Here is a 23,048-nt window from a genome sequence, read left to right on the forward strand (position 1 = left end):
AAGATTTCTGAATTTGAAGCTACATGAAGCTACATACTGCTAGCCCTACTATAGCTATCATAAGGAAGGGTATCGTCATATATGTGGCGTAGTGGTGCACGCCATCCATGTCCCCGTCGCAGGCCTCATCAAAGGTCGTCCAGGGCATCCATAATCATTACCGTCGCCTCTCTTGCCCTTTTCTAATTCCCTTCCAGAACCGTCTCCAAAACTTCCTGGAGCATAGGAGATAAAAATGGTCCGAATGATCAACCGCCCCGTTTCCTCCTCGTGATCCTCGTCGAGCCGTCCTCATTCCTCTTATGCCACTCGTCAATCTCACGCCTCACGCTCTCGCGATAGGCTTTATACTCATCGCTGCCCTCGACAAGTAGCTGCGAACAATGACCAGAGCGGCGGAGATGGCGTTTTAGGTTCTCCCAGCGGCAGTCCGGTTTGAAGGTGCAGTTGGGATGTGGGCAGCGGTAAGGACGAAGCGTCTGCGACCTGAGTCAGCATTTACTCTAAATAGGATTGCAGATTGGGAAAGTTGACTCACCTGATGCGTCCGCTCGTGCTTGCTGAGATTCGAACTGTCGGCGCAGGAAAAATCGCAGAAGCGGCATTTGTGTGGCTTCTTCCCTTCGTGCAGCGCCGATATGTGCGTCTGCAGTTGGGTATGCGTCGTCGTTGTATAGCCGCAGCGGTCGCACACATACGGACGGTCGCCAGTATGTGTCCGTTCATGGTTGTCTTTTGCTTGATTGGTAGCGAAAGTCTTGCCACAACCTTCGAAACTGCAAGCGTAAGGGCGATAGCCGGCGTGGCCGAGCAGGTGACGAGACAGTTTAGAACGCTGTTTGAAGTCTTTGGAAGAGGCATCGCAGCCGTCCCATTGACAGAAACAGCGCGTGCAGTTGTCCACATGAGCAGACTTAACGTGCTTGTGAAGGTCTTCGGCACAGCCGAAGACGGCAAGGCAGAGCACCCCGGGGCTATGCTGCCACTTACAGACGCTGCTTTGCGAGGGGTCTGCGGGTGTGCGGGCTGTCGTAGAATTGCCGAAGCCCGAGCTTGCGTCTAAGTGCGGTGTATTGGTTCGAGCAGCCGGAGTTTTGAGGATATCGTCTTGGATCGCCGAGGCAAGAAAGTCCAATTTGGAATTCTCCGGCACCGATGATTGAAAGGCACTTGAGTAGTGTGACTCGGGGAGCATCCAGGAGAAGTCGTTGAACCCGAGCATAGGGTTGTGCAGATTACTGTCGAGGATGGTTGCGTTGGTGCCGGAAGAAGCCATCGAAAGAGTCCGGGAATCCTGGCTCTGCTGTAGGCCAAAGTTCATGAAACTACCCGCAAGACCATTTCCGGAAGCCATGGATGCATTCCAAAGATCAAGATGCTCCTGTGGAGCGGTCGGACAATCTCCACAAGCTCGTGAGTCTCCGTGGCAGCACGAGTTGTCGATGTGACAATGCTCCGAAGCAATGTTCAGGAAACACGGAGATGCATTTCTCCATCCCGGCGCCGGAGACGGGTGACTGCTGAAGGCACTCTCCAAAGAAGTGTAGTTGCCGGGCGATAAGACAGGCGTAGGGGCGCTCGATGCCTGGGTGGTAGAAGGGCAGTGGGCGGATGCTCCATGAGACTGAGAGAAGCACGGATACGATTCGTACGCCGACAAGGTGGGATGGTATCCATGCTGTCCTTCTTGAAAGTGACAAGGCGCGTTGTCGTAGCAGAAGATGGTTCCCGCCGCCGTTGGGCCAGAGTGAGCGATGTGGCACTCGCTGTTTGGATCACCCAAGGGGCAAGGTTGCGCTTCGCACTTTTGGCAGAAGCACGAATCGTCTGTGTCTGACGTCTTGGTACACTCTGGGTCAACACAGAGATCCGCGCACTCCCCTTCGTCACAATGAGGGTCCCAGCAGGCGTCCTCCGGGGAGCACTGAGTCTCGCCGGGACAGGGCAGTGGGCAAGGGGAGGTACACAGGGCATCCCAATCGCACCCTTGGCAAAACTGCTCGAAACAGGTGTCCGGGAACTGCTGGCCCGTGTTCGGTTTGGAGCTGCCTTGCTCACCGGCCACATTGTGGTATTCGCCCACCTTGAGGGCCGAAGCTCTGCGTTTCGACGGCCGCGAATCAGACCCTGTCTCGTGGCAGGCCGCATCCTCACAAGTGCGGCAAGTGAGAACCTGTGGATCGATGTGCTCAGCTCGGTGCTCCTTCTGCGCGGCCCTCTCCGGAGCCCCAGATTGGGCATCAGATGGTGTAACCTGATCCGCGTCGCGCTTCGAACCTGCTAGCGGCGCGGACAGTGAGGTGAACATGGGATCGGCCCAGAAGAAATCGTCGTCGCCGAAAGCCGAGTCGCGGTCGTTGTCTGGGAGGCTGTAAGCCATTTTGGCGGCTGCGGAGAGTAGAGAGCCGAAAGGATATCGACATTCGAGGTCATACTGCTGGGCCATCAGGGTACTCACCATGTCTTCACCTGTGATGCAATGCGCTCAGCGGGGTAGGCGCGGAAAAAAGACAGGGTGAGGGGTAACCGCGTCGCAACATTCACTGAGAGGTATTGCAGGACTGAACAGCATCGGTAATGCGCCAGGACACGGTACCGGCGCACAAGAGCGAAGTGTTGGAGGGCGGAGTGAGGGCTGCTTGAATGCGATAGTTCGCCATGACTAAGCGACATATCTCATTGTTGTCATTGGCCCACTGTTTCACGAGCCCTGGAGGGCATCGCGTCACGCGCAGCCCTGATTTGCTCCCGGTTTCCTTCCACGATTGTCGCATCGGGTGTCAACATGCCTAGATGCGCTCTACTCTACTAATATGAGCAATGCGGTCGTCACTTGATGGCTTCCGCGTCTGCTCGCGATGCCACCTGAGCCCGCGCTCAAAGAACCGGGCCCTTGGCGCCACCTCAGCCCGGCAAACGGCAGGCCTCCGTGCGCAGCGATCCCCCACCTCCGCGAGGCTGATATCTGATGCCTCTCCCGGCGACCCGTCACCTCCGCTCTTCGCCCATTCGCCGCTCCAACCTTAAAACCAGCCCTCTTCATCGCACACACCCCACCGCCATTCCAGATGGGTAACCTCTGTGGGAAGCAGTCGAAAGACAACTTTCAGGGTCCAGGACGGACGCTGAGCTCGGCTCCGACGCCCGCCACGAAGGCTTCCGTCCCAGCGCGAGCGACAAATGAGGGCAGTTCAGCGTCGAAGCCCAAGATAACAGGGCCGGGCAGAACCGTAGGAGGTCGCGGAGGCGCTGATGATCCTCGCTCAGCGGCAGCGGCAGCAGCAGAGGTGCGTAGTGCGGAGTCGCGCAGGCAGCAGAAGAGGGGGTGGTTAGGCCTATGACCACCACAGTCTGGATGCGAAGGCGACAGAAGAGCATGATAGCTGACGGATGGATCTTCAGGCGCGAGCGAACAGAACGGCGACGGGAGACCTAGCGAAGAAGCTCGAAGCGCAGAAGAAGCAGACGCGAAACCAGACGCTGCAAGAAGCAGCCCACGAGAACCGGGCACAGCGCGAAGCGGACGCAGCGACCGAAGCGAGGAACTATAATTAAGGGCGTCGAAAAAATTTCTTGGCTATCGTCGAGGTTGGATATCCTCTGCATAGTAGCGCATCTGGGGCCTTTGGATATGGAGGCACGAAATCGCGCCATATCAAGACCCATCGACTACTGGATATGCATGACTCATGACTTCACGAGGGTCACGGGCAGGTTGGCGCATTTGCATAGGCACGGAGTTTTTAGGCTCTTCATTCACCGGGGCGGAGCGGTGCCACTGGTCGGATTCCAAAGCGTATTAGTTTGGACGCACGGTGACAGCAGCTCATCACATGCGGTCCGAGATGCGCTACAAGTTCGAAAGAAACCCTCAGTTATCACGGAAATCTACTTTCAACCCCGCCATTCTTATACCTTTCCATACACAAACCCTACACGATCAACCTCATCTCCGCTCCGTCCACCAAACCCGACAATGCCCCATCCTTGCTCCGCAGACCTCCCCACACAGTCACTCGTCCTCGTTCCCGCGCTGACAGTCCTCCCAGCACTGCTCACAACTTCCATATAAAAGACTCTCGTTTGGTCGTTATATTTTCCTTGGCAGATCGTTGCGCTCACCAAGCGCTCTCCTTCGGTCAGCGTTAGTGTCGTAGCCGTGCCACCCGTTCCACCGTGCGTGAACGTCTCGCCTGAAGACAGAGTAAGAGACACCGTGTCGAGGCGATTCCCGCCCCGGAGCGTTATCGACGCAGCTTTCGGCGAGGAGATATCCGCCAACGCAGAGAGATCGTTGTAAAAATCTCCATGCGGTCCACCATACGGATCCGAAACCCGCAAGCTCTTTCCCAACGTCCACGAGAAATCCACAAGCACCGGATCGTGATCACTCAACACACTGCCATTCGCCTGCAAAAACATCTTCCCCGCATACTCGAAACTCGTCGCGTTCAGCTGCAGCGCTGGACTCCCGCGATACCACACCTTATCCACGATCTCGCATTCCGTGGTATTGGATGGATTGTCGCAGACTAGAGCAGCACTGCCTGAAGCAGGAGGAGTCCCGGACTTGACGAGCTGCACCCAGACGTCGGTCATGCCGTTGTCGGTGCTGAAGACGGTCGGGATGTCGCCGACGCGCGTGTAGCGCGAGTTTGTGTCGCCGAAGACAAGCACGGGGTTTCCGGCGCTGTAGGTGCTTATGTGTGAAGATACTTGGCGCAGGTTGGCAGCGCGCGCCGTGATGTCTTCTGCTTCGATGCCGGCATCCGCATGCAGGTTGTAGGCGTCGATCCAGACCCCCTCGCTGACTCTGACGCGCATGAAGGTAAATCCTTTTGGAGTGAGACAATCCGCAGAACTGAGGAAGTACCAGAGGAATCAGCTTCGAGTCTCCCATCGCATCTCGAAAAGTTCTTCCCTTATGAGAGAATAGGGAATACCACATACCTAGCATCACTACACACGCCCCACTTCGTCCTCTCGAAATCCACCCAATCGAAATTACTCAACGTATTCAACCCATCGCCAAACGGTACGCCACCGCTCGTCGCCGTACGATACGGATGGTTGTCATTCGCGTACAGCGTAGCATGGTAATTAAAGTCCTCTTGTACGTGGATGAGGGAGAAGTTGTAGGATGCGAACTTCTGGCCGATGGATGCGGTATTAGTCGTTTTGTCACCAGGGACGTCGTTGGAGTTGAGGATGGCGGGGAGCCCGGCGACGTTGAAGGAGAGGATGTCGAAGGTGCCGGATGGGGTGGGTGCTGCAAGGGCGGAGGAGGGGAGAAGGAAGGTGGTCCAGAGGAGAGGAAGCATTTTTGGGGGATTGCAAGATGGTTGTACGAAAGCCGTGTCTTCTCAATTCTGAATGCTGTGGGCATGTTGTTACTATTATATACACATGACCACTGTGGACGTTGACGTCGGGGAATTACCCTGCAGATGCGCGTTGATCAGGGGTGTAGTCAATAGTTCGCGCGAGATCATGTTCGATCGGCTATATACCTCAATCCGTCCTGAGCAGCTCTCTAAGAGGCCAATTGCATCACAAACCTCCAGCGCGTGTAAGCTAGCATACTCTATCCATGCCGTTTACCTCGGCCAGCCCAGCTAGAAAGAGCAAAACGCACGATCGGTGTATTCCCAAGGTGGTGCGGGGGAAAGTAGTCGTCACTACGAGCATGGAATAGGGCAGCCCGACCTACAAGGTTAGGATAAACAGCGAATTGCGCGGGCACATATTGGCATGCGCTGAGCGGGATATTCCAGATATTATATTGAATGCATAAACCGGTTGCGGGCTTGTTACTGGATGGAGGTGAGGACTACTGGGCATAGTGGACGGTTGTGGTTAGCGTATCCGAGGGATCTGCACCTCGGCTACACATCCGAACTTGGAGACTTTCAACAACCTTGACACGGTCACTTACATGCAGCGTTTTCCTACTTTGCATGCTGGAGAACTTGATATACTCAAAATGAATCACCATCAAAACCATCATGCGCCGTTCTCCTCATCCCGTTGCAGCTCACCTCCACCGCGGCCTTGCACGAGCACTCCGGTTCAACATCCAAACCCCAACAAATAACGTAGCCCCAAGTACAAGCAGCGCTCCAGGAGTTACATGCACAAGGAGCTCCCCATCCCCAACCCTTCTCCTTCTCTCTTGATACCCTACCTCCTTGCTCTTCTTCTCAACACTATCTCCAGCTGCCAAATACTCCCGCACCAATGGGTCGTCCGAGTCACTCAAGTCCACCCACTCCCTCTCCTTCTCCCCATGATCCACCGGAGCCGCAATATTCAGCCCGCCGAACCCGCCCTCTATCTTCACCCCATTCGGTAACCACTCCCCCAGCGTCTCATCCGGCAGACTCCGGAAAACAAGACACATCCACATCTCCAGCACATTGAGCAGCAAATCCGGACAATCCATCCCGGGCAGTGTATGATTCCCCATCCCCGGGCTCGGCAGCGCGCACAACACGCCGAAAACATTGTACGACGAGTGCTGCAGCGCATGGTAGTGCAAGCTCGGATTGTCGCGCCGGTAGCGAAAGTTGAAGTGCTGCCCGATGCGGAGGCGCGTGTTGGTCGATTGCCCGATGTAGACGCGCGGGCGCTTGTCCAGGCCGAGCACGCCGTCGAAGTAGATGGCGCGGCCGGGGAATTTTATGTCGCCGCCGATGGCTTTGAGGGCGGGCCAGGTTGGGGCCGCGGAGAGGAAGGTCCAGACTGAGGGCCGCACGCAGCGGAAGCAGAATTCTTCGAGCTTAGGGTGGCGGGTTGTCCATTTGGCATACCGTGTGTGGTACTTTGAGGCTGGGTCTTGTAGTTTGGTGAGGAGGTGGGAGAGGATGGCTTGCGCTTCTTGTTGGGCGGGTGTTGGGTGTTGGGAGTATTCTTCCATTCTTGGTGCTGGTGGAGGGGAAGAAGAAGGGCGATGCGAGATAGAGGAAGGGGAGGCGTAGAATGACGCCTGAGTCGTCGACATTTTGTCTTTTGGTTATATATGCGATGGGATGGAAGAGTGGCGGATATATGTCCTGTCGCTAGGCAGCCTACCCGTTTAGGGCTAGCGTCGAGGCAACAAGGAGCGAGGAGAGGAGCTGCGTCGCTCAACCCATGCACTTTGAGTGTGCTGCCTGTTCTCGTTACAACTGCATTGCTGGACAGTAGCATGCAGACGTAGACTGGGCTGCGAATAGATGGAAAGGAGGAAAGCTGAAGGGTCGAGGAGGCTGGGGGGCGAAGACGTGGTTAAGCGCCCACCCACCGTTCGCGAAGCGAAGATACCCAATCGAGCAGAACCCCTAAAAACCATCGATTGCAGACGTTTCGCCTCACCCGTTCGCCACTACGCAACGCCATAGTCGAACGATGCGTCCCGAAATCGCGAAGTCAAAGAACACAACCGCAGTGGGAGTAACTTAGATCCGCCTTGCTCTCCGCAAGGCGTGAATAAAAGGATCGGCGGTCTTGCAAGGATGGCCTGGACCGTAAGATCTTAGATCGAAGCTTAGCCGCTTTAGACTCCCCTATGAGATGGTTAGGAGAGGTCTACCTTGCGTTCTACAGTCACGGGCGTTATTAGCGCTAGCGGATGATTGGTGCACAGAAGATTGACGCTAGTATCGCTGAGCTAGGCTAAAGTCACTCAGCCAACTCGTTGGCTTGTCGACTGTGTATCTCCACATTGCCTCACGACGCCTTTCTAGACTTTGTATACTCCAGCGTGGAGGCCTTCAGCCAACTATGCCTACATCACTAATACACACCAGGATCATGAAACTGTAGCGCGTCGTCGTACACCGCCGTCCCGACTTCCAGGCATATTGATTGCTCCTCCTCTCATTCCTTCTCCGGAAAGCTATACGCCCTTCCTAACATCGACAACCTTCTCAGCGCCGTAGGGCTGGTTCCCAGGAAGGGATCCTGCGTCTCATCGTTCAAATCGTCCTCGAACTCGTTCATGGCATTCAGTACAACGCCCACATGCTCCATAGTAAGCTTCGTCGCTTTCGACCTCGCCAAAGTATTGCTTGTTCTCACTGCATTCTTGATCTGCCGCCCGTTCAACCGAGCGGTAGATACTTCCTTGATCAGTTCCTCCGTCCAGTAAGTCTCGTCGATATTCTTTGTACGCTTGAGGAATTGGTCCCATAGGCTTTCCTTCTGGGATTGGTCGAGGTCTTGGTATTTCAAGGCGAGGTGGATGCGCGATTTGAAGGCTAGGTCGAAGGAACTGATACGGTTGGTTGTGAGGAACATTACACCCTTATAGTACTCCAGATGTCGGAGAAATACTGCAGGGGTCTTGCGTCAGCTTCATCAGGGACGAGGAGGGCTCATAGTACTTACATGATACGAGACAGTTGCGGGTCAGGTCTTGCGACGTTCGTTGTTCGAGCTGCTGAAGTTAGACTGGCTTCGCGATGCAAAGTCATATAGTTGCGGGTGAATACGAACAAACACGTCTGCCTCGTCGATGAGGACGATGGCCTTCCAGGCAGTCGAGAGCTTGAGTGCGGCAACTAGGTTGGTTTCGACCGTCTGGGGAGTATCGCCAAGTTCACCTGAGTTGAGGATATAGAGTGGCCGCTGGATGTCATCCGCGACAGCTTCCGCTGTATACGTTTTGCCCACACCGGGGACGCCATGAAGGACGAATACTAGCCCTTTCCCCTTTCCTTGGATCAAGTCGTCGAAGTCGTCGTCCGATGAGACGTAGTCTTGAACCAAGGCTCGTACCAAATGCTTTCTGTCGGGAGGAATGTGTAAGCTGTCGAAAGCGTCTGCGTCGAACTTGATCTCGTCAATCAGGTCCACGTAGAACCAACACCATCTTTTGTCAAACAACGAGAAGCCCGGCACCCGTCTATCGCACACGAGATAATCGTCATCCGTCAGGTCGGCTTTCTCATCCCCAAACGAGGAGGGTGATTTATGTTTCTCGAAAATTCGGATGCGGTTTGGCGCCTTCACGACGCCGAACATTTTCGCATCGACTATGATTCGCGAGTCGATCTGCGGATATGGTTAATCTTTATCATGAATGCCAGAGCTTGCAATCTCTTACCATCATGTCTTCAGTAGGATAATCATCTTCTCTCCGGTCGATTTCATGACCAAGGGCGGTCGTCAACCCCTTATAGTAGCGGTAGTGCATCCCCGTCAGGCTCCAAAACTTCTTTCCACGCGCGATCAACTTTTCCCGTATTTGGTCCTTCCGAGGGTGAAACTTCAGCGGAAGGACAGACAGCTTCTTGATCTCTTTCAGTCCTTCATACTGCGACTGTTTATAGCAGTATTGAATGTAGCCCGAACTGGTGCCATCGTGCGTCAGGGCCTTCCCCCAGACTTTCAGCTGCGGAGGTCCGCCAAAGAGTCCACCTTCGACATACTCCAGGTCCGTGCACTCTGACACTTGCATGTCATCGCCAGCACCCGAGACAATGAGAACACCTACTGGAAATATCATCCACAGTTCCCTGTATGGCAGCGACGGCTCCGCTGGAGTAGACTCCACCTGCGCCGTATGCGTCTTGATGGATTGCTCAAGCTCCTTGTTGAAGTATTGCAGTAGTAGAAGCAAGTGCAGTTTAGCCTCTTGATTCTCATGTGCTTCAACGTACTCCTTCAATTCCTTTCGATAATGGAACAAAGGACGGTAAGGAGCGTACAGGTACACTGGGCATGCATCGAAATTGTTGCCGGGGTACGACTCGATCACGGTTCGCAGCGCCTCCAAAATGTACTGAGAGTAGATCTCGAGGTATGAGACTTCGGTTTCGCCGCCGCGGTCGTACCACTTGTAGGAAACAATGGCGTGCACAGATTCGTTGCTTTCGGCAGATGCAGGCTCTTCTTTGCGTTCGACGACTTTCATCGTTCGCACGCCTTTCAAGTTGTACCGAGCCTCGCGTTCCTGCACTTCGCATTTCATCGCAGGCTCTTTCTTGCTTTCCTTTACAGTCTCGTCCTTGTTTTCTTTTGCTACCTCATCTTTGCTTTCCTCTGCTTCGTCTTTAGGGACGGACTGCTGCTCATTTTTGTTTCCCTCTGCTTCGTCTTTAGGGGCAGACTGCTGTTCAGCTTTGTTTCCCTTTGCTTCGTCTTCGGTGGTGGACTGCTCGTCATCTTTGGCTGGGGATTGGACTGGCTGATCGTCGTTATTGGCTGAGACTTCAGAGGCTGACTGATCATCATCGTCGGTCTCCTCCTTGAAAGGTTCGATTTCGAGCTTCATGTCTCAGGTCTTTCCGAAGAGTTTCCGACCAAATAGGCCCAATGTCTCGGTTCGATAGCTGTCGAGGAGAGTATGAAGTTGCGACAGGAAATTGATTGATACAAGGGCATCGAGGCTGCCATGCTTGACGAAGCCTAGCGAGATAACGCGGGCGGCATCGAGGGCTGCGTTTCAGCCTTGCGCCCGCCCCCAAAAGTTCGGCCGGTGTGCTGGCCTAATCGTATAGCCGCATCGCATTAGAGAGGTTCCCCACCGATGAAAAGAAACGCGGGAAATAGCAGGTCGTGAGGAGGACTGGACTTCGAATGACGTTGGGAACAGCTGAGCACGTGCTGAGGCTCCGTGCGTTTTCATCCCACCAGGGCACTGGAGAGACTACTTTCCTCCGACTCCACCTCCGATAATGGCCGGTTTAATTCGATTCCTTTCCCAAGATGGCCTCTTATGGCGCGCCGAGTACCCTTCCAATCTGGATCAGCTTTGCATCAGCGAGATCTGGAGCGATCCGGTTGACTCTTGGCGGGACGTTCACGAAAGAAGAATTCGCATCGAAAGGGAGAAAGAATGGCTCCCAAACATTTCACCAAAGGACGAAGATGGGCGACACGTAGTTTCCAGGATCATCTGGGTGCCCTGCGAACTAGTGCCGCCTTCTGAGGGCTCGGCGGCGGCAACCATTCTATCTCAGCTTATCCATTCTGTTGACCTGGAAGCCGCTTACGCCGTTTCAAGGACAATGTTCGCAGGAGTCACAATCGTCCCACGTAAAGATGCTGCGATATCAAACGTGCGGAGCTATGCGCTCTCTTTCCATCCGAAACTGGCCATGATCTGGAGCTTCGACAGCAAGACTGGTGTGACACAAGGGGTTTGCATGGCGGAACCATCGCAGATGCCTAGCTTACAAGATCTGTTCCGAACTTATTCGAGCATGGAAGGATATGGGAAGGTTCCCGTTGTCATTTGCGCAAGCCTTCTGAGCTTGCAGATCGACCTGACACAGTCGAAGCTCAAGAATTCCGTCCGAGAAGTCGAACAACGGACTGGATACCACCAGTGGGCAGGTCGGCACGAGCAACCAGCATCTGGGGATCTATCAACACTGTCAGCGCGGATGAGCGGCTGCGAGACAAGAGCAGCATCGATCACCAGAAAGATCGAGGTTGTTCGAGTTTTGACTGAGTTTGCTCTGAAAACTAGTTGTCTCTCTATCAACCAACGGTGCCCACCAGGGCTCAAAGAGAGTACGGTCCTCGATGATGGAGAAAAGAAGTCTTTCGAAGCGACAGTGGCTCTGTTGCAAGACAGGCTACGAATGCAGAACATCGACACCCAATTCTTTTACCGACGCATCCAAGTACAAATTCATGCCGTAAGTACTCCGCCACAACAGCTCATCTCGTTCCCACGAAGCAAACTAACGCATGGCAACAGCTCTCTACATTGATGGCACGAGAAGAAGCACGCTCCAGCATCCGGTTGACTTCAGAAGCCAAAGCTATATCGCAAGCGACCCGCGACGACTCCATGGCTATGAAAGCGCTCGCAATTATGACGATAATTTTCCTCCCCGGAACGGCCGTAGCTACCATTTTCAGCATGCCGATGTTGAACTGGGAGACGTCCACTTCAGCTGTCAAGTCCGGGTTTAACCTGTACTGGGCGATCACTGTTCCTTTGACGACGGTAACCGTGCTCTCCTTCGCTTTGTGGGTTGCTGTGGAACGCTTGCGCCGCAGTGAAAATTCAAGCCATCTAAAGTGGTGGTCTAAGTTAGAAAGAACTTAGAACGAGTTGTCCGGTTTTCCCCATTCCTTTTCGTTTCGTTTACCTGAACTCAATAGCGAGTTTCTGCAGCCGTGCCACTCTAGCGCCCGATGATGCATGATGTCATCAGGCTAGCAACATCCCCTTTAGCAAGGCAGACTCGTCCTAAAGCGAAGCCATCCAATGGAGGACGCATCAGTAGCTGCGGGATTTGACCGGCGCGTGGCTGTGGCGGCTTCAATCATCATGTGCGTGCACCATTCTGGAAGGTCAGGCAGACGCTCTGATAGTGACCGGTAGGCTGGGCCAATCAGCGGCGTGTATGAATGGGGCCAGAAAGACATGGGGCTCCAGGTGCAATCCGGTCGCTTACAATGCCCTGTTATGAAGCGAACGACGCACCCAGCCACCGCCCTGCCGAAGGCTAGAATGCAGTCGACTGAAAAAGAGTATCGCTTTAGATGTCCCAACGCTAGAGCACAGGGAAATCATATCAGGCTACACCATCACAGAACGCAGCCTTGAACATACGGGGGAGTTTGTTCGCATCTATCCAAATTTCGCTCCCGTGCAGGCCATCAGTCGGGGAACCACGCGAGATGGCACCGAGGCGTCTGAAACTTCTCTCATTAGGCAAGTCCAATGGTTCGGTTGTTACGCTGATCATGCTGAATTGACAACATAATTAGATGGGGGAGGAATTCGAGGCTTATCGGAACTCGTCATGATTGAAGAAATCATGAGCCGAGTACAGGCTCGCCTTGGTCTGGAGAAGATGCCAGTTCCAGCTGACTATTTTGACCTCATTGGTGGAACCAGTACTGGAGGGTAATGGCCGCCCCGCTTATCGTGAGTCGTGGATCGCTGACTTTATAGGTTGATCGCTATCATGCTTGGGAGGCTCCGAATGTCCGTGCAGGAAGCGATCAAAGCATATAGTGAGCTTTCAGAAGCCATTTTCGGCAAGACTCAGTCTCGTTTCCATGAAGGGAAATACGACGCGAAGAAATTCCAAAGAATCATCGAAGATGCCGTAGCTGAGAAGTTGGGCCACGATCAGCGGCAGGCCAAACTGCGGACATCCGAGGTGCAAAATTGTCGAAGGTAATGTGTTGTACAGTCGAAATCTCATGTCTAATATTTCCCCACAGCTTTGTTGTTACCGTCTCCAGCATCTCTGTAGATGTTCGGCTCTTCCGATCGTACGCTCTTCCGGGCATACCTGAACATGACTGTACTATTGGGGAAGCAGCAAGAGCAACCTGCGCTGCTCCTACCTACTTCTCAAGCATTGAAATCGGGCTTCCCGGTCAGCAAGAACGGTTTTTTGATGGAGGGGTTGGATGCAACAATCCAATATCTCAACTTCACCTCGAAGCGGCACGACTCTTCGACGACTCTGACGAGGTGGCCTGTATTGTGAGCTTAGGAACGGGCTTCCGCCACCCTATTGTCCTAAACAGGCCAACCTTACTCGAGAAGGGAACAATCCCGGTCAATCTTATTAAGGCATTCAAGAAGATGGCATTGGACCCGGAAAAAGAGGCGGAGTATATGGACCGCAAGTATTCGGGTATGGAGAAGGTGTACTTCCGGCTCAATGTTGCACAGGGGCTGCAAGACACTAAGCTTGCAGATTTCGAGAAGCTTGGGAGTGTACGTTCTGCGACAGTGGCATATCTGCGTTCAGCGGCTGTTTCGGCGACAATAGATGCCATTGCGGCACGATTATGCGAATCCAAAGACGCGCCCACCCCGTCCCCACTACTAGGTCAAGTCTGTGAGTAGTAATGTCCAACGCCCCCAATCTTCATTAAAGCTGATAGTATATCTAGCGCTATCCAATGCCGCTGTGATCAATGCTACAAGCCGACGAAAAGAGTTCGTAGACCGAGCTACATTCCTGCAGAATTGGTTATATCCTGAAGAGTTTTGTTCTGTTTCTCCAGAAGAAGACTTCGAAACATTGCTTGGAAAGCGGTTTATCGACGAGAGAACTAGCTACAAGACATGCGATTGGTTCTTCGATAGACAAGAGTACCGGCGAGTTACAGATTACTCCAGACCAAGCATTCTTTGGATTAAGGGTCGCCCTGGTTGCGGGAAATCTGTACTTGCCGCCGCGCTAGTCAATCGCCTCCGAAAAGAGTCTACGGAATCCCACGTCCTATATTACTTTTGTCATCGTCACCCCGAACCAACGAAGTCCATGGAACTGGTCCGCTCGCTGCTTGCCCAAGCTGCCTCTTGGAACGATGATGAGGTGCTCGCCCTGCTAGAAGAGATCAGGGAAAGACAAAGCAACCTTGATAGACACTCTAGAGGTAGCAACCTTATCGAGATCCGACTTTGGGCCGTGCTGCAGCAGCTAATCTCCCTGAGACCTGGTAAACTTCAGGTCGTCGTGGACGGAATCGACGAGTGTGCGACAGGTTTTTCAGCAATCACGGCTCTCCTCGATGCTTTTGTGAAGGCAATCCCCTCTTCAGGCCCCAGCCCGGAGAGTAACTGGTACGTACATATGTCCATATTACTGTATGCGCTTCCTCTGACGGCGGCGCAGGCCTACGATGTATCTGACGTCGAGATCCGACGGCGGAAATTATGTACCTTCCCACATTTACGAACACCAATTTATCCGTCACATTCACCTTGACATCAGCACCAGCATGACCTTATCCGATGTCCAGGCATTTGTGAGCTTCCGAGTCAACGAAGGCAGCTCTCCCGTTTCCAGATCACCCGAATCGCGTAAGCAGGGAATCACGGCTCGGGTGACGGAACAATCTGAAGGCCTGTTTCTCTATGCATCACTGGTTATGGACCAATTCAGCAAAGATATGGTGTCTTCCGATGCTGCCGTCGATCGCACATTGAATCGTCTCCCCGAAGGCCTCGACGAAGTGTACCGACACGCCCTCAACATTCCCATGGGATCAGACCGCGGCACAGATGCAATACAGTGGCTCATGGTTTCTATGCGCACTCTCAGTTGGGAGGAACTGAGGACAGGGCTCTCTGTTATCGATGGCAAGTTCCGCGAGGATGAATGGATTGACGAATCATGCGAGTCTTTTATCGGACACTCATGCGGGCCCCTTATTGAGGCTGTCGGAGACATACCACGATTCATCCATACAACCGTCAAAGACTTCCTTGGAACTTGCTCAACTGTATCGTTCACCGTCCCCAGTGCGCATACGTACGTCTGCAAGACTCTTCTCGCTATTCTGAAGTGGCGGCTTCCCCGACGGAATAACGAGGAGTCAATGAGAGCTTATATTGAGCGTGTCTCGGAGCAACGGGCCTGGGCATTATATCAATACGCTGTCTTCAACTGGTACAAGCATCTGAAGCAATGTAGCACCAAAATCGAGGACGAACGAGAAAGCGATGGAGAATTGGAAAGCAGCGTGATGGAGTTTCTCTTCTCAAACGACTTCCTCGAGTGGCTGAAGATGGCTACGGCCGCACGGCACTTTCAGAGAGATGGAACCGATATTGTGACATTAACAGTCGACGTGACAGACTGCTTGACATGCTGGGTCAACACTAATAAGTGGCCGAAAGGAACTACCAAGGCCGACGAACTGCGAGCATGGACTTCCCATTTCGCAGCCTTGATGCTAGACTGGGGAGAAATTATCGTCCTTCATGGATACGACCCGCACAACATACCGCAAAAGTTCCTGCCGCCTTCCAACCATTTCCATGATCTGATCGGACCTGGAAACGATTTTATGGTTCAGTTTCGGAGCACCCAGCTGGATACAAGAGGCTCGATTCGAAGGCCCGAGTGGCTTAAGCAATGCTTCGCGGTCGACACCAGGCGTGGCCTTGCCTACTCACTTCAGGATCGGCTCAATCCCGTTCTCAACTGCTACCATATGGGTACGGGTCTTGTGGCTGCCAGGATGAATCTCAGTCTGCTCGGACTTCATGCCCCAATGAAAGGAATACTGTCTCCAAACGAAAGGTTCCTTGCGCTTGTAATCGAGGACTTCAGCCCAGAGAACACTGATAAGGAAAATGTCACTCACATTCATCAAGCCAGGCAGGGCCTCCAGCTCAAGGTCATTGAGAACGAGCGAAAGGAACCTGTCCTGGCTTGGAGGCTGGAGTATGCCGTTGAGGATGACGAAACAAGCGCATACAGCTCAAAATTGGGAATCAAAGGGAATGAACGCAGAGTCTTGGTCGTGGAGCTTCGTTACGAAGGTCTATCCCGGACGAACTTATTCAGTACCCTAGCTTGGACCACCGATCCCTTAGTAACGTCGTACGAGACAGGTATCCGCTGGTCAATCGACGAACCAGACCTTGTCAGCTTCTCTCCAGACTCCACTCAACTGTTCTCACCTCATGGAATCTTCAATCTAGATACTGGAAACCTCCAGAAACTTGGAACTCTCATTTCCGATGGCGCGCTTCGAAGTGCTAGGATCTCTGGGGACCTCCAGACTTTGGCGTTCATCCGAGGCCGGAAGACTCTGGAGGTAATCTCGCCACTCAACAGTAGGGATCCGCAGAAGATAGATGTCTCCGACGCGGCACACCTGCTTGCCATTAGCCCTGAAGGGAGATTCTTTCTCTTGCTCACCTTACATCTATCGAAGTCTACCAAGGCTCTGGCGAAGAAGAGTAATACCAGGGGACAGGAGGGCAAGATCTCCATCTTTGACATGGACTTGAAGAGGTGGTCCGTACTGCTAAAGCTGGAACCAAAGACTGCACGCAGGCAGCACTCTTGGAAGTTCCATAGCGCGCCAAGTAGCCCCGAATTTGTGACTGGCGTCAAAGACCAGGTACCACACAGAGTGGCCTTGTTCGCCCCGAAAGGCTGGAAAATCGCAAAAACTGTTCAACTGGCCACAATGCTCAAGGACGCGGCATCCGCTGACGCCGACCGCATACTCGTATTTGAAGGAGATAAGGGAGGAATCGAGTTTGGAAGCAATCCCACGTTAAAGCATGCCGTCCCTGTCCAAGAACAGCGGATCGGCGATCTCTTCAACCCTTTCAACGATCGCAGAATCTTATCATGGGGTACGCACCTGGAGTCAGCAATCGTCGCGGTCGAAGACCGAATCGAGGAGATAGAGGTCGGCAAGATGGCTTCCATGTTTGGCTCGTTCTCGAAACCAAGGAGCGAAAACAATGGGACAATAACTGACGCTCCGTCAAGGTCGTGTGCTCCCGATGTGGAAGCTTTGCTCTTCTCTAATGATATGTCTGATGCATATCGGATTGAAATTGGTAGTAGAGACACAGCAGCTGCGAAAGCTAGCCCCCAATGCTCCGCAGGTCTCCAAAAGATCAAGACCGCAATCAGCCGAGTTCGCGGGGATGATACCCTACCCTCGGAGTGGAACATAGAAATCACCGTGCCACTATATGAGTATCTGGCTTTCCTGCGGCGACCATCGATATCAATTGACGCGGATGGCAGGCTCGTCTTCGGGCAATTGCAAGTGGGACTAGAAGGCGATGAGGAGGACGAAAACCCTTACGAGCTGGACGAGGAGAGTTTTGGAGCAGCCTGGGAAACTCTTACTCGCCAGTTATCTCCCTTCTCAGCCGATTGCAGTACCGCACAACCCAGCCCGGATGGATTACTGAAGAAGCTGAGCGTATTCGACCGGACATCACCGTCGGATTTTAGAACGGGTGTTGACCAGGAGTCGTGGATCGCGAGAGCCGCAACGAGCCAAGAAGATGTGGATATGTTTATCCTGATGCGTCGCCTGAACCTTACGCAGGACCAAAAAGCTCAGGGCGAGACATCCCAGTGGGAGACAATCTTCGGACTCTATTCTAATAGCTTATCAAAGTTCACGTGGACTATGCACACTACCACCGGCGGTGCGCGATCGCAACTCTACCAGGCGGGGCCAGAGATAGCGTGGAGATTGCATCCAAATCTTCCCCTTCTTGCTTGGTTTCTACCAGGCCACTCTTTGCGCATTTCCCACATTGCAAGCGAGAATCCTTCAATCAATATTGCAGGTCAGTAAACTGCACAGCCCATTCGAATGAAAACTGAAAACTAATGAAAATAGACCCACCGCAATTGGAAATCGACCCATCCTGTGCCCTTCTATTTTCTCCAAACGGACACTACCTCCTTCTCCAAGGACGAGACGCTTTCAAGAACGACGTCTGCCAGGAGATCAGAAGGCCGGACCGGTGTTCGGCCATGTTGTTCGACCTGCGCTATGGACTAAAAATCGGATTGTCACTCCAGAGTCATCTCCAACTTTCGCTCAATATCAAGAATGAGCAACTCGAGGTCTACCGACTAAAACGAGGAGGCGCCATTGAGATGAACTCGTACAGGCTGCCGTATCTGACCGAGAGTGAGCGCTTTCATATCGCATTTCTACCTGCCAGCTGTCGATGCGCAACATGCGGTCGACCGTTCGAGGAATCTTGCCATATCACAGTGGTGGAGCATGAGGGGGCGAAATCAATCTATCTCGGCCATACACCCTTTGGAGTTGGCCATACGGACGCCAAGAAGGAGGTCTGCGAGCCTCTCATACTGCGAGTCAAAAGCGCTCCTGTCCCAGTGGAAGAAGGAACCTCACTCGTAGAATCAAGATCGCACGGCGTTTTCCCACCGATCCTTGAGATCAATGGAGATCAAGTTGCTGCGAGTCACTTCTCCAGCGCTGACATGTCAAAATTTACCGACTCAAGCTTCCTCGCCCTCATCCTGATTGGCCTTTTCCACCACCTTTTTGGAACAATGCAACAAGCCAAAGCAGGAGGTGTCCCCGGAGAGCCAAAAGTCGAGATATCCAAACCCGACAAAGCGACCGACACAAACTCTGAGACTGCTCACGAGCCTTCCAAATCCGAGGCTACGTCAAAACCAGATCCTAAATCGATCCCAGGTCTCGACGCCGTAGTCGGGGCTTTAAAACCACTCCTGAGGAACCGCACCCGTCAAATGGTTTCCCACATGCGCAACTACGTGGACACCAAGGAAAACAAACAAGTCCCCGCTCAGAACATCGAATCGCACTTCCACCAGCTCGAAAAAGACGCCACAGAAGCCCTCCAGTTCGGCGAGCTAAACGACACCATGCAGACAATGATGAACAAGCAAATGAAGAGTATGCTCGGCGACGACTTCCCCTTCGACAGCATGCACGAGATGATGGCTGAGATGCAAGAGCTAACAGAAGAAGATCTGTCCGGCTTTTGGTCGGGCTTGAGTCCGCTGCTGGAGTTCCATAAAATAAGCGGGATTGGGTGCAGCATTCCGATCTTCATATACAGCTTCTACCATGGAAATGAGCCGTCGGAGTCGGAGGTCCAGGAAAAGGACATCAAATGGTCCCTGGCTTCTGATAAGGGCTGGATAGAAGAAGACGTCGCCAGATTCTTCGACAGGATGATCGGCCGATATCGCAATTTCGAAGACGCCCGAACGTGGTACGATTTCCCCGCGTACGCACAATTTGGTTCGTTCGTCCGAACCGACAGCGTCGCCAAACTCATGTTAGAGCAAACACCGAAAGCGGAGCGCCTCAGACGCATGTTTGCCCCCTGGCTCGATGATATCCGCAAGAACACGCCTGCTCTAGCAGGAGCAGGAAGTAATGGAGGCGAAGAACAGACGAGCTCAGACCAACAGCAGAAGAAGGCGGACAGGGAAGCGAAGGCGGAGAGCGGATGGCTGAGAGAGGCGGTTGAGGCCGGGGACGAGGATGTGATGCTTTATCTGAGGGATCTTTCGGACGGAGTTAAGGATGTGGTACCGGGGCTGGGCAAGATGGCGAATCTTCTAACGCATATGATGCTTACGAAGGCTGCCGGGTCGAGGACTATGCTAGAACTACCAAGTACGACTGCGCTGGAGGATGAGGAGGTTGCGGGCTAGCTGAGGCACATCTATAATGTTCTACCCGCTCCGCCGCTAGCAGTGGAGATAAGCAAGTACCCAGTTGCCAAGTTGAAGCTTACCTTCACTACGGCAGACCTAGGCCCCAATGATGAGGATGAGTCTAGATTCATGGTTACCACATGGAGCATTTTCGTTCTTGGATCCCCCAACCCAGTCGCAGCGTCGTATTTGGCTTCATCGCAACGCCTAAGCCGCAGGCAAGAGACACCACTTTATAAAGCCCAAATGACATTGCCCAGTATTAATGTATATCTACCAAGTAAAAATGTTCCATAACGAAGCCATTAAAGAGAGTGGGGAGTAAGAAAATCAGCGGTGACTGTCCCGTACACTCCGTTTCCAGTTCCCGATGAAGGACTTCTCTTTGCAAAGAGATGGGCCAAATCGAGTACAGGATTGAGGGTACAAAGAGAGTGCAACCAAGAGCAGATCAAATACAAGAAATGAGTGTAAGTAGGAAAGAGAACCGAAATGCAGCTGCACTGCCCCCACAACACCCACCACCTATCCTTACTTCCATGAAGTAACTCGAACAGATCCTACGATCTCGCGCCCCATCGGCCTCCCATCCGACTCTGGATGTCACCAATCTCACTTTCCCTCAAACCCCCGCCTAGCGCCACTCATCCTTCCCAAACGTGAGGTCCTTCATGATTGGATTATCTCCATTCTTCCGTACAGCACTGCACCATTCCACGAACTTCTCGGGGAAGATGTTCATATGTCGGAGGTACCCGCTCTCGTGTTTCATTATGGGATAGGTATAAGGTTCGATGAAGTGGTCCTCCCCAAAGATTTCTTTGAGTTGCGCGACCGTGATGGTGGTCTCTTCGCCCTTTTTGCCGATGAGTTCAACCATCTTCTCGACGGCGCCTTCGCGGACGGGGATGATGGCGGTGGCTATGGAATTCAAATGTCGTAGTGAGTTTGAGTGTGGTTGATTGCGTGTTGCTTGTTGCTTGTTGCTGTGGATGTAGAGTGGTAGTTCTAGAAAGACTGCAAATTAGGAGCCTTTTATACCCATAGATATCATAACTCTTAGATTTTATACTCAGCCTCGCGCTGAGTTCTTACGTATTCTTTTCTTCCCTATGAGAAACTCTCACGAACACACGGCATCCCACTCCTCCGCACTCCCCACCTCAATCGTCCCATTATCCCTCCCCAACAGCGCCAACGTGTTCGTGCCCACCTCATACCTCGGCCACCCATACACCTCCAACCCATGCACCGGATCCTTCGCGAAGGCCGCCCAGGCACCCTGCATATACATGCTCAACTTCTTCTCTGCCTCCGTGTCCGGGCCACTGATATAGCTTGTTCCGAAGACGATGGGGATCTCAGAGGCATGGTAGGCGCCAAGCCAGGGAAAGGGGTTTAGGTTGGGGAAGACGCCAAAGTAGCGGTAGCGGTAGGTTGGTACGCGGAGTTGTTGAGCGCGGAAGTTTGAAGAGATTGCTGCTGGGCAAGCGAAGACAGCGTTTGAGAGCTGGTCAATTTCGGTTTGGTTTGGGCCTGTAGATGTGAAGGGCGAATAGAGGGATGTGTATTCGTCGTTTGTATTTCCGATGATAACGGGCTGAGACTGGTTAGTATCTCTAAGCGTTTTCCCCGGCTCTTTAATGCGCGCTTACCAGCTTCGCAACAAGGCCCCTAGCCCTCCTATCAGAGAAGTTCGAAAAGATAGTCTCCTCATCCACGCTCGCTCCAAACCCCAAGCTCCTTCCGCTATTCTCCGTCGCATTGTACGCCTCGTAGACCTTCAATATCGTTTCCGCATTAGTGGCTTGCATACACTTCAGCTCCTCGTCCTTGCCCAGGCCTCCACAACCGACCTGACTCGCAACGTAGGAAAAGTTGCTCGTCCCTTCGCTATACGTGACCTTGTTGTTGCCAACGGCGCCAGACTCGATTATTAGACCACTGACGAGTGGATCATACCACCAGGCGTACGAGAAGAAGTCCGTCGAGCTAGCTCCTGCCGACTGCCCAAAGAGCGTCATGCGTTTCGCGTCCCCGCCAAAAGCATAGATGTTGTTGTACAGCCATTCGACCGCCATCCTTTGATCCAGCAATCCAACATTATGGTGGCTCCCATCGAGCGCAGCTGCAGCGGGAAACCCGAAGATATTGACGCGGTAGTTCATACTCACCAGAAGAACATTCTGATTCTCCACGAAACTCGTCCCATCGTAGTTCGGCGCCGAAGACCCGCCATTCAGCAACGCACCGCCAGGGATCCAAATCATCACCGGCAGCAGCTCGCCACCTTCTTTCAGCTTCTGCGCCCGGGGCGTCCAGATATTGAGGGTGAGGCAGTCTTCGCTTTGTCCGGAGTCGGGGACTTGAGCCGGGAGATAGTCGCTGAGGCCTGGGGCGCCGGTGTCATATTGTAGACAGGAGGGACCGAAGGATGTGGTGTTGAGGAGGTCGGTGTAGGGTTTCTTGGTTACGGGAGGGCGGAAGCGGTTGCCGCCAGTGGGCGGTTCGGCGTATGGGATACCTGCGAAGCGGCGGACATTGGAGGTGGATAGGGAGCCGAGTATAGAGAAGGAAGGTGTGCGAATGGAAAGATCATCGTCATGTGTGTTATAGGCAGCTGACGCGAATGCCAGCAGAAGTGGATAGAAACGATGAAGATGGAACAGCAACATAGTGAAGACTGCAAACTCGAGATTGCCGAACGATACTTTGGAAAACTTCAAGACATGTCTGAGCTTTAAAGAGACGTCGCGCTTACCACCCTGGCGGGTAATACATGCCTAAACGTTAAGGCAATGGGGCCTATGATGCGACTTGTGTACAAATGTTCTTGCAGCAGTTCTCCCAGAAGCAGGGGACTAACCTCCCAACCCCGCATATGACCTGCATATACCCCAGAATACCATCTGAAAGAGTCTTGCTGCGCCTGGTGGAGAACACGGAAAAGAGTACGGATCTCGACTAATGAATCATTAGCCCGGAAAAGCATTACCCAGCCGAACTTTGGAGAGTTGGAATTTTGGGCCGGTGGGACTGTATTGGCTGAGACTCAGGGCGAAAGATGACCGCCTTGTCGGTTGCTTGTGCGTATGTAGTATGTAGGCCGGATGCTGGTCAAATTGGGAGAAACAG

The 23,048-nt window shown here is 53.1% G+C and overlaps 8 protein-coding genes across 8 annotated transcripts; 3 read left to right on the plus strand and 5 right to left on the minus strand.

Annotated features, from left to right (window-relative positions):
* Positions 1–99: 99 nt before the first annotated feature.
* On the minus strand, positions 100–2,608 carry BU26DRAFT_512880 (uncharacterized protein). Its single transcript, XM_033827493.1, has 2 exons — positions 539–2,608; positions 100–479 (listed from the first exon to the last, which is right to left on the minus strand). Exons 1-2 carry the CDS (start codon positions 2,378–2,380, stop codon positions 249–251), a joined length of 2,073 nt encoding a protein of 690 aa, XP_033690952.1. The 5' UTR covers positions 2,381–2,608; the 3' UTR covers positions 100–248.
* Positions 2,609–3,048: 440 nt separating this feature from the next.
* Positions 3,049–3,555, plus strand: BU26DRAFT_536332 (uncharacterized protein; the record flags this gene model as incomplete). Its single annotated transcript, XM_033831339.1, has 2 exons — positions 3,049–3,230; positions 3,403–3,555. Exons 1-2 carry the CDS (start codon positions 3,069–3,071, stop codon positions 3,553–3,555), a joined length of 315 nt encoding a protein of 104 aa, XP_033690953.1. The 5' UTR covers positions 3,049–3,068.
* Positions 3,556–3,782: 227 nt separating this feature from the next.
* Positions 3,783–5,362, minus strand: BU26DRAFT_512882 (uncharacterized protein). The gene is made up of 2 exons (XM_033827494.1): positions 4,951–5,362; positions 3,783–4,861 (listed from the first exon to the last, which is right to left on the minus strand). Exons 1-2 carry the CDS (start codon positions 5,319–5,321, stop codon positions 3,910–3,912), a joined length of 1,323 nt encoding a protein of 440 aa, XP_033690954.1. The 5' UTR covers positions 5,322–5,362; the 3' UTR covers positions 3,783–3,909.
* A 598-nt stretch (positions 5,363–5,960) lies between these two features.
* Positions 5,961–7,236, minus strand: BU26DRAFT_512883 (uncharacterized protein). The gene has a single exon (XM_033827495.1). The coding sequence runs from the start codon at positions 6,998–7,000 to the stop codon at positions 6,035–6,037; it is 966 nt and encodes a 321-aa protein (XP_033690955.1). The 5' UTR covers positions 7,001–7,236; the 3' UTR covers positions 5,961–6,034.
* Positions 7,237–7,857: 621 nt separating this feature from the next.
* Positions 7,858–9,895, minus strand: BU26DRAFT_414431 (P-loop containing nucleoside triphosphate hydrolase protein; the record flags this gene model as incomplete). Its single annotated transcript, XM_033823071.1, has 4 exons — positions 7,858–8,312; positions 8,368–8,416; positions 8,476–9,033; positions 9,086–9,895. The coding sequence occupies 4 exons, from the start codon at positions 9,893–9,895 to the stop codon at positions 7,858–7,860; spliced, it is 1,872 nt and encodes a 623-aa protein (XP_033690956.1).
* Positions 9,896–10,623: 728 nt separating this feature from the next.
* On the plus strand, positions 10,624–12,106 carry BU26DRAFT_12353 (uncharacterized protein). Its single transcript, XM_033819548.1, has 2 exons — positions 10,624–11,627; positions 11,690–12,106. The coding sequence occupies exons 1-2, from the start codon at positions 10,659–10,661 to the stop codon at positions 12,041–12,043; spliced, it is 1,323 nt and encodes a 440-aa protein (XP_033690957.1). The 5' UTR covers positions 10,624–10,658; the 3' UTR covers positions 12,044–12,106.
* A 604-nt stretch (positions 12,107–12,710) lies between these two features.
* On the plus strand, positions 12,711–13,810 carry BU26DRAFT_412197 (FabD/lysophospholipase-like protein; the record flags this gene model as incomplete). The annotated part of the gene is made up of 3 exons (XM_033822960.1): positions 12,711–12,850; positions 12,899–13,126; positions 13,174–13,810. Coding segments are annotated over 3 exons (1,005 nt in total), but the record flags the coding sequence as incomplete, so codon positions are not given.
* Positions 13,811–21,036: 7,226 nt separating this feature from the next.
* On the minus strand, positions 21,037–22,588 carry BU26DRAFT_471902 (alpha/beta-hydrolase; the record flags this gene model as incomplete). The annotated part of the gene is made up of 2 exons (XM_033825403.1): positions 21,037–21,513; positions 21,569–22,588. 2 exons carry the CDS (start codon positions 22,586–22,588, stop codon positions 21,037–21,039), a joined length of 1,497 nt encoding a protein of 498 aa, XP_033690959.1.
* Between the last annotated feature and the right edge of the window lie 460 nt (positions 22,589–23,048).

The sequence above is a fragment of the Trematosphaeria pertusa genome, assembly GCF_010094035.1.
Source record: "Trematosphaeria pertusa strain CBS 122368 unplaced genomic scaffold BU26scaffold_1, whole genome shotgun sequence".
Lineage (NCBI taxonomy): Eukaryota > Fungi > Ascomycota > Dothideomycetes > Pleosporales > Trematosphaeriaceae > Trematosphaeria > Trematosphaeria pertusa.

Excerpts from the sequence above, each read along its gene's own strand:
- BU26DRAFT_512880 (XM_033827493.1), bottom strand. The coding sequence starts at position 2,380 with ATGGCTTACAGCCTCCCAGACAACGACCGCGACTCGGCTTTCGGCGAC. Across the intron at positions 480-538 it reads AGCACGAGCGGACGCATCAG|ACGCTTCGTCCTTACCGCTG; the intron begins GTGAGTCAACTT and ends CTCAGGTCGCAG.
- BU26DRAFT_512882 (XM_033827494.1), bottom strand. The coding sequence starts at position 5,321 with ATGCTTCCTCTCCTCTGGACCACCTTCCTTCTCCCCTCCTCCGCCCTT. Across the intron at positions 4,862-4,950 it reads GGCGTGTGTAGTGATGCTAG|TTCTGCGGATTGTCTCACTC; the intron begins GTATGTGGTATT and ends GTACTTCCTCAG.
- BU26DRAFT_512883 (XM_033827495.1), bottom strand. The coding sequence starts at position 7,000 with ATGTCGACGACTCAGGCGTCATTCTACGCCTCCCCTTCCTCTATCTCG.
- BU26DRAFT_12353 (XM_033819548.1), top strand. The coding sequence starts at position 10,659 with ATGGCCGGTTTAATTCGATTCCTTTCCCAAGATGGCCTCTTATGGCGC. Across the intron at positions 11,628-11,689 it reads TCCAAGTACAAATTCATGCC|CTCTCTACATTGATGGCACG; the intron begins GTAAGTACTCCG and ends GCATGGCAACAG.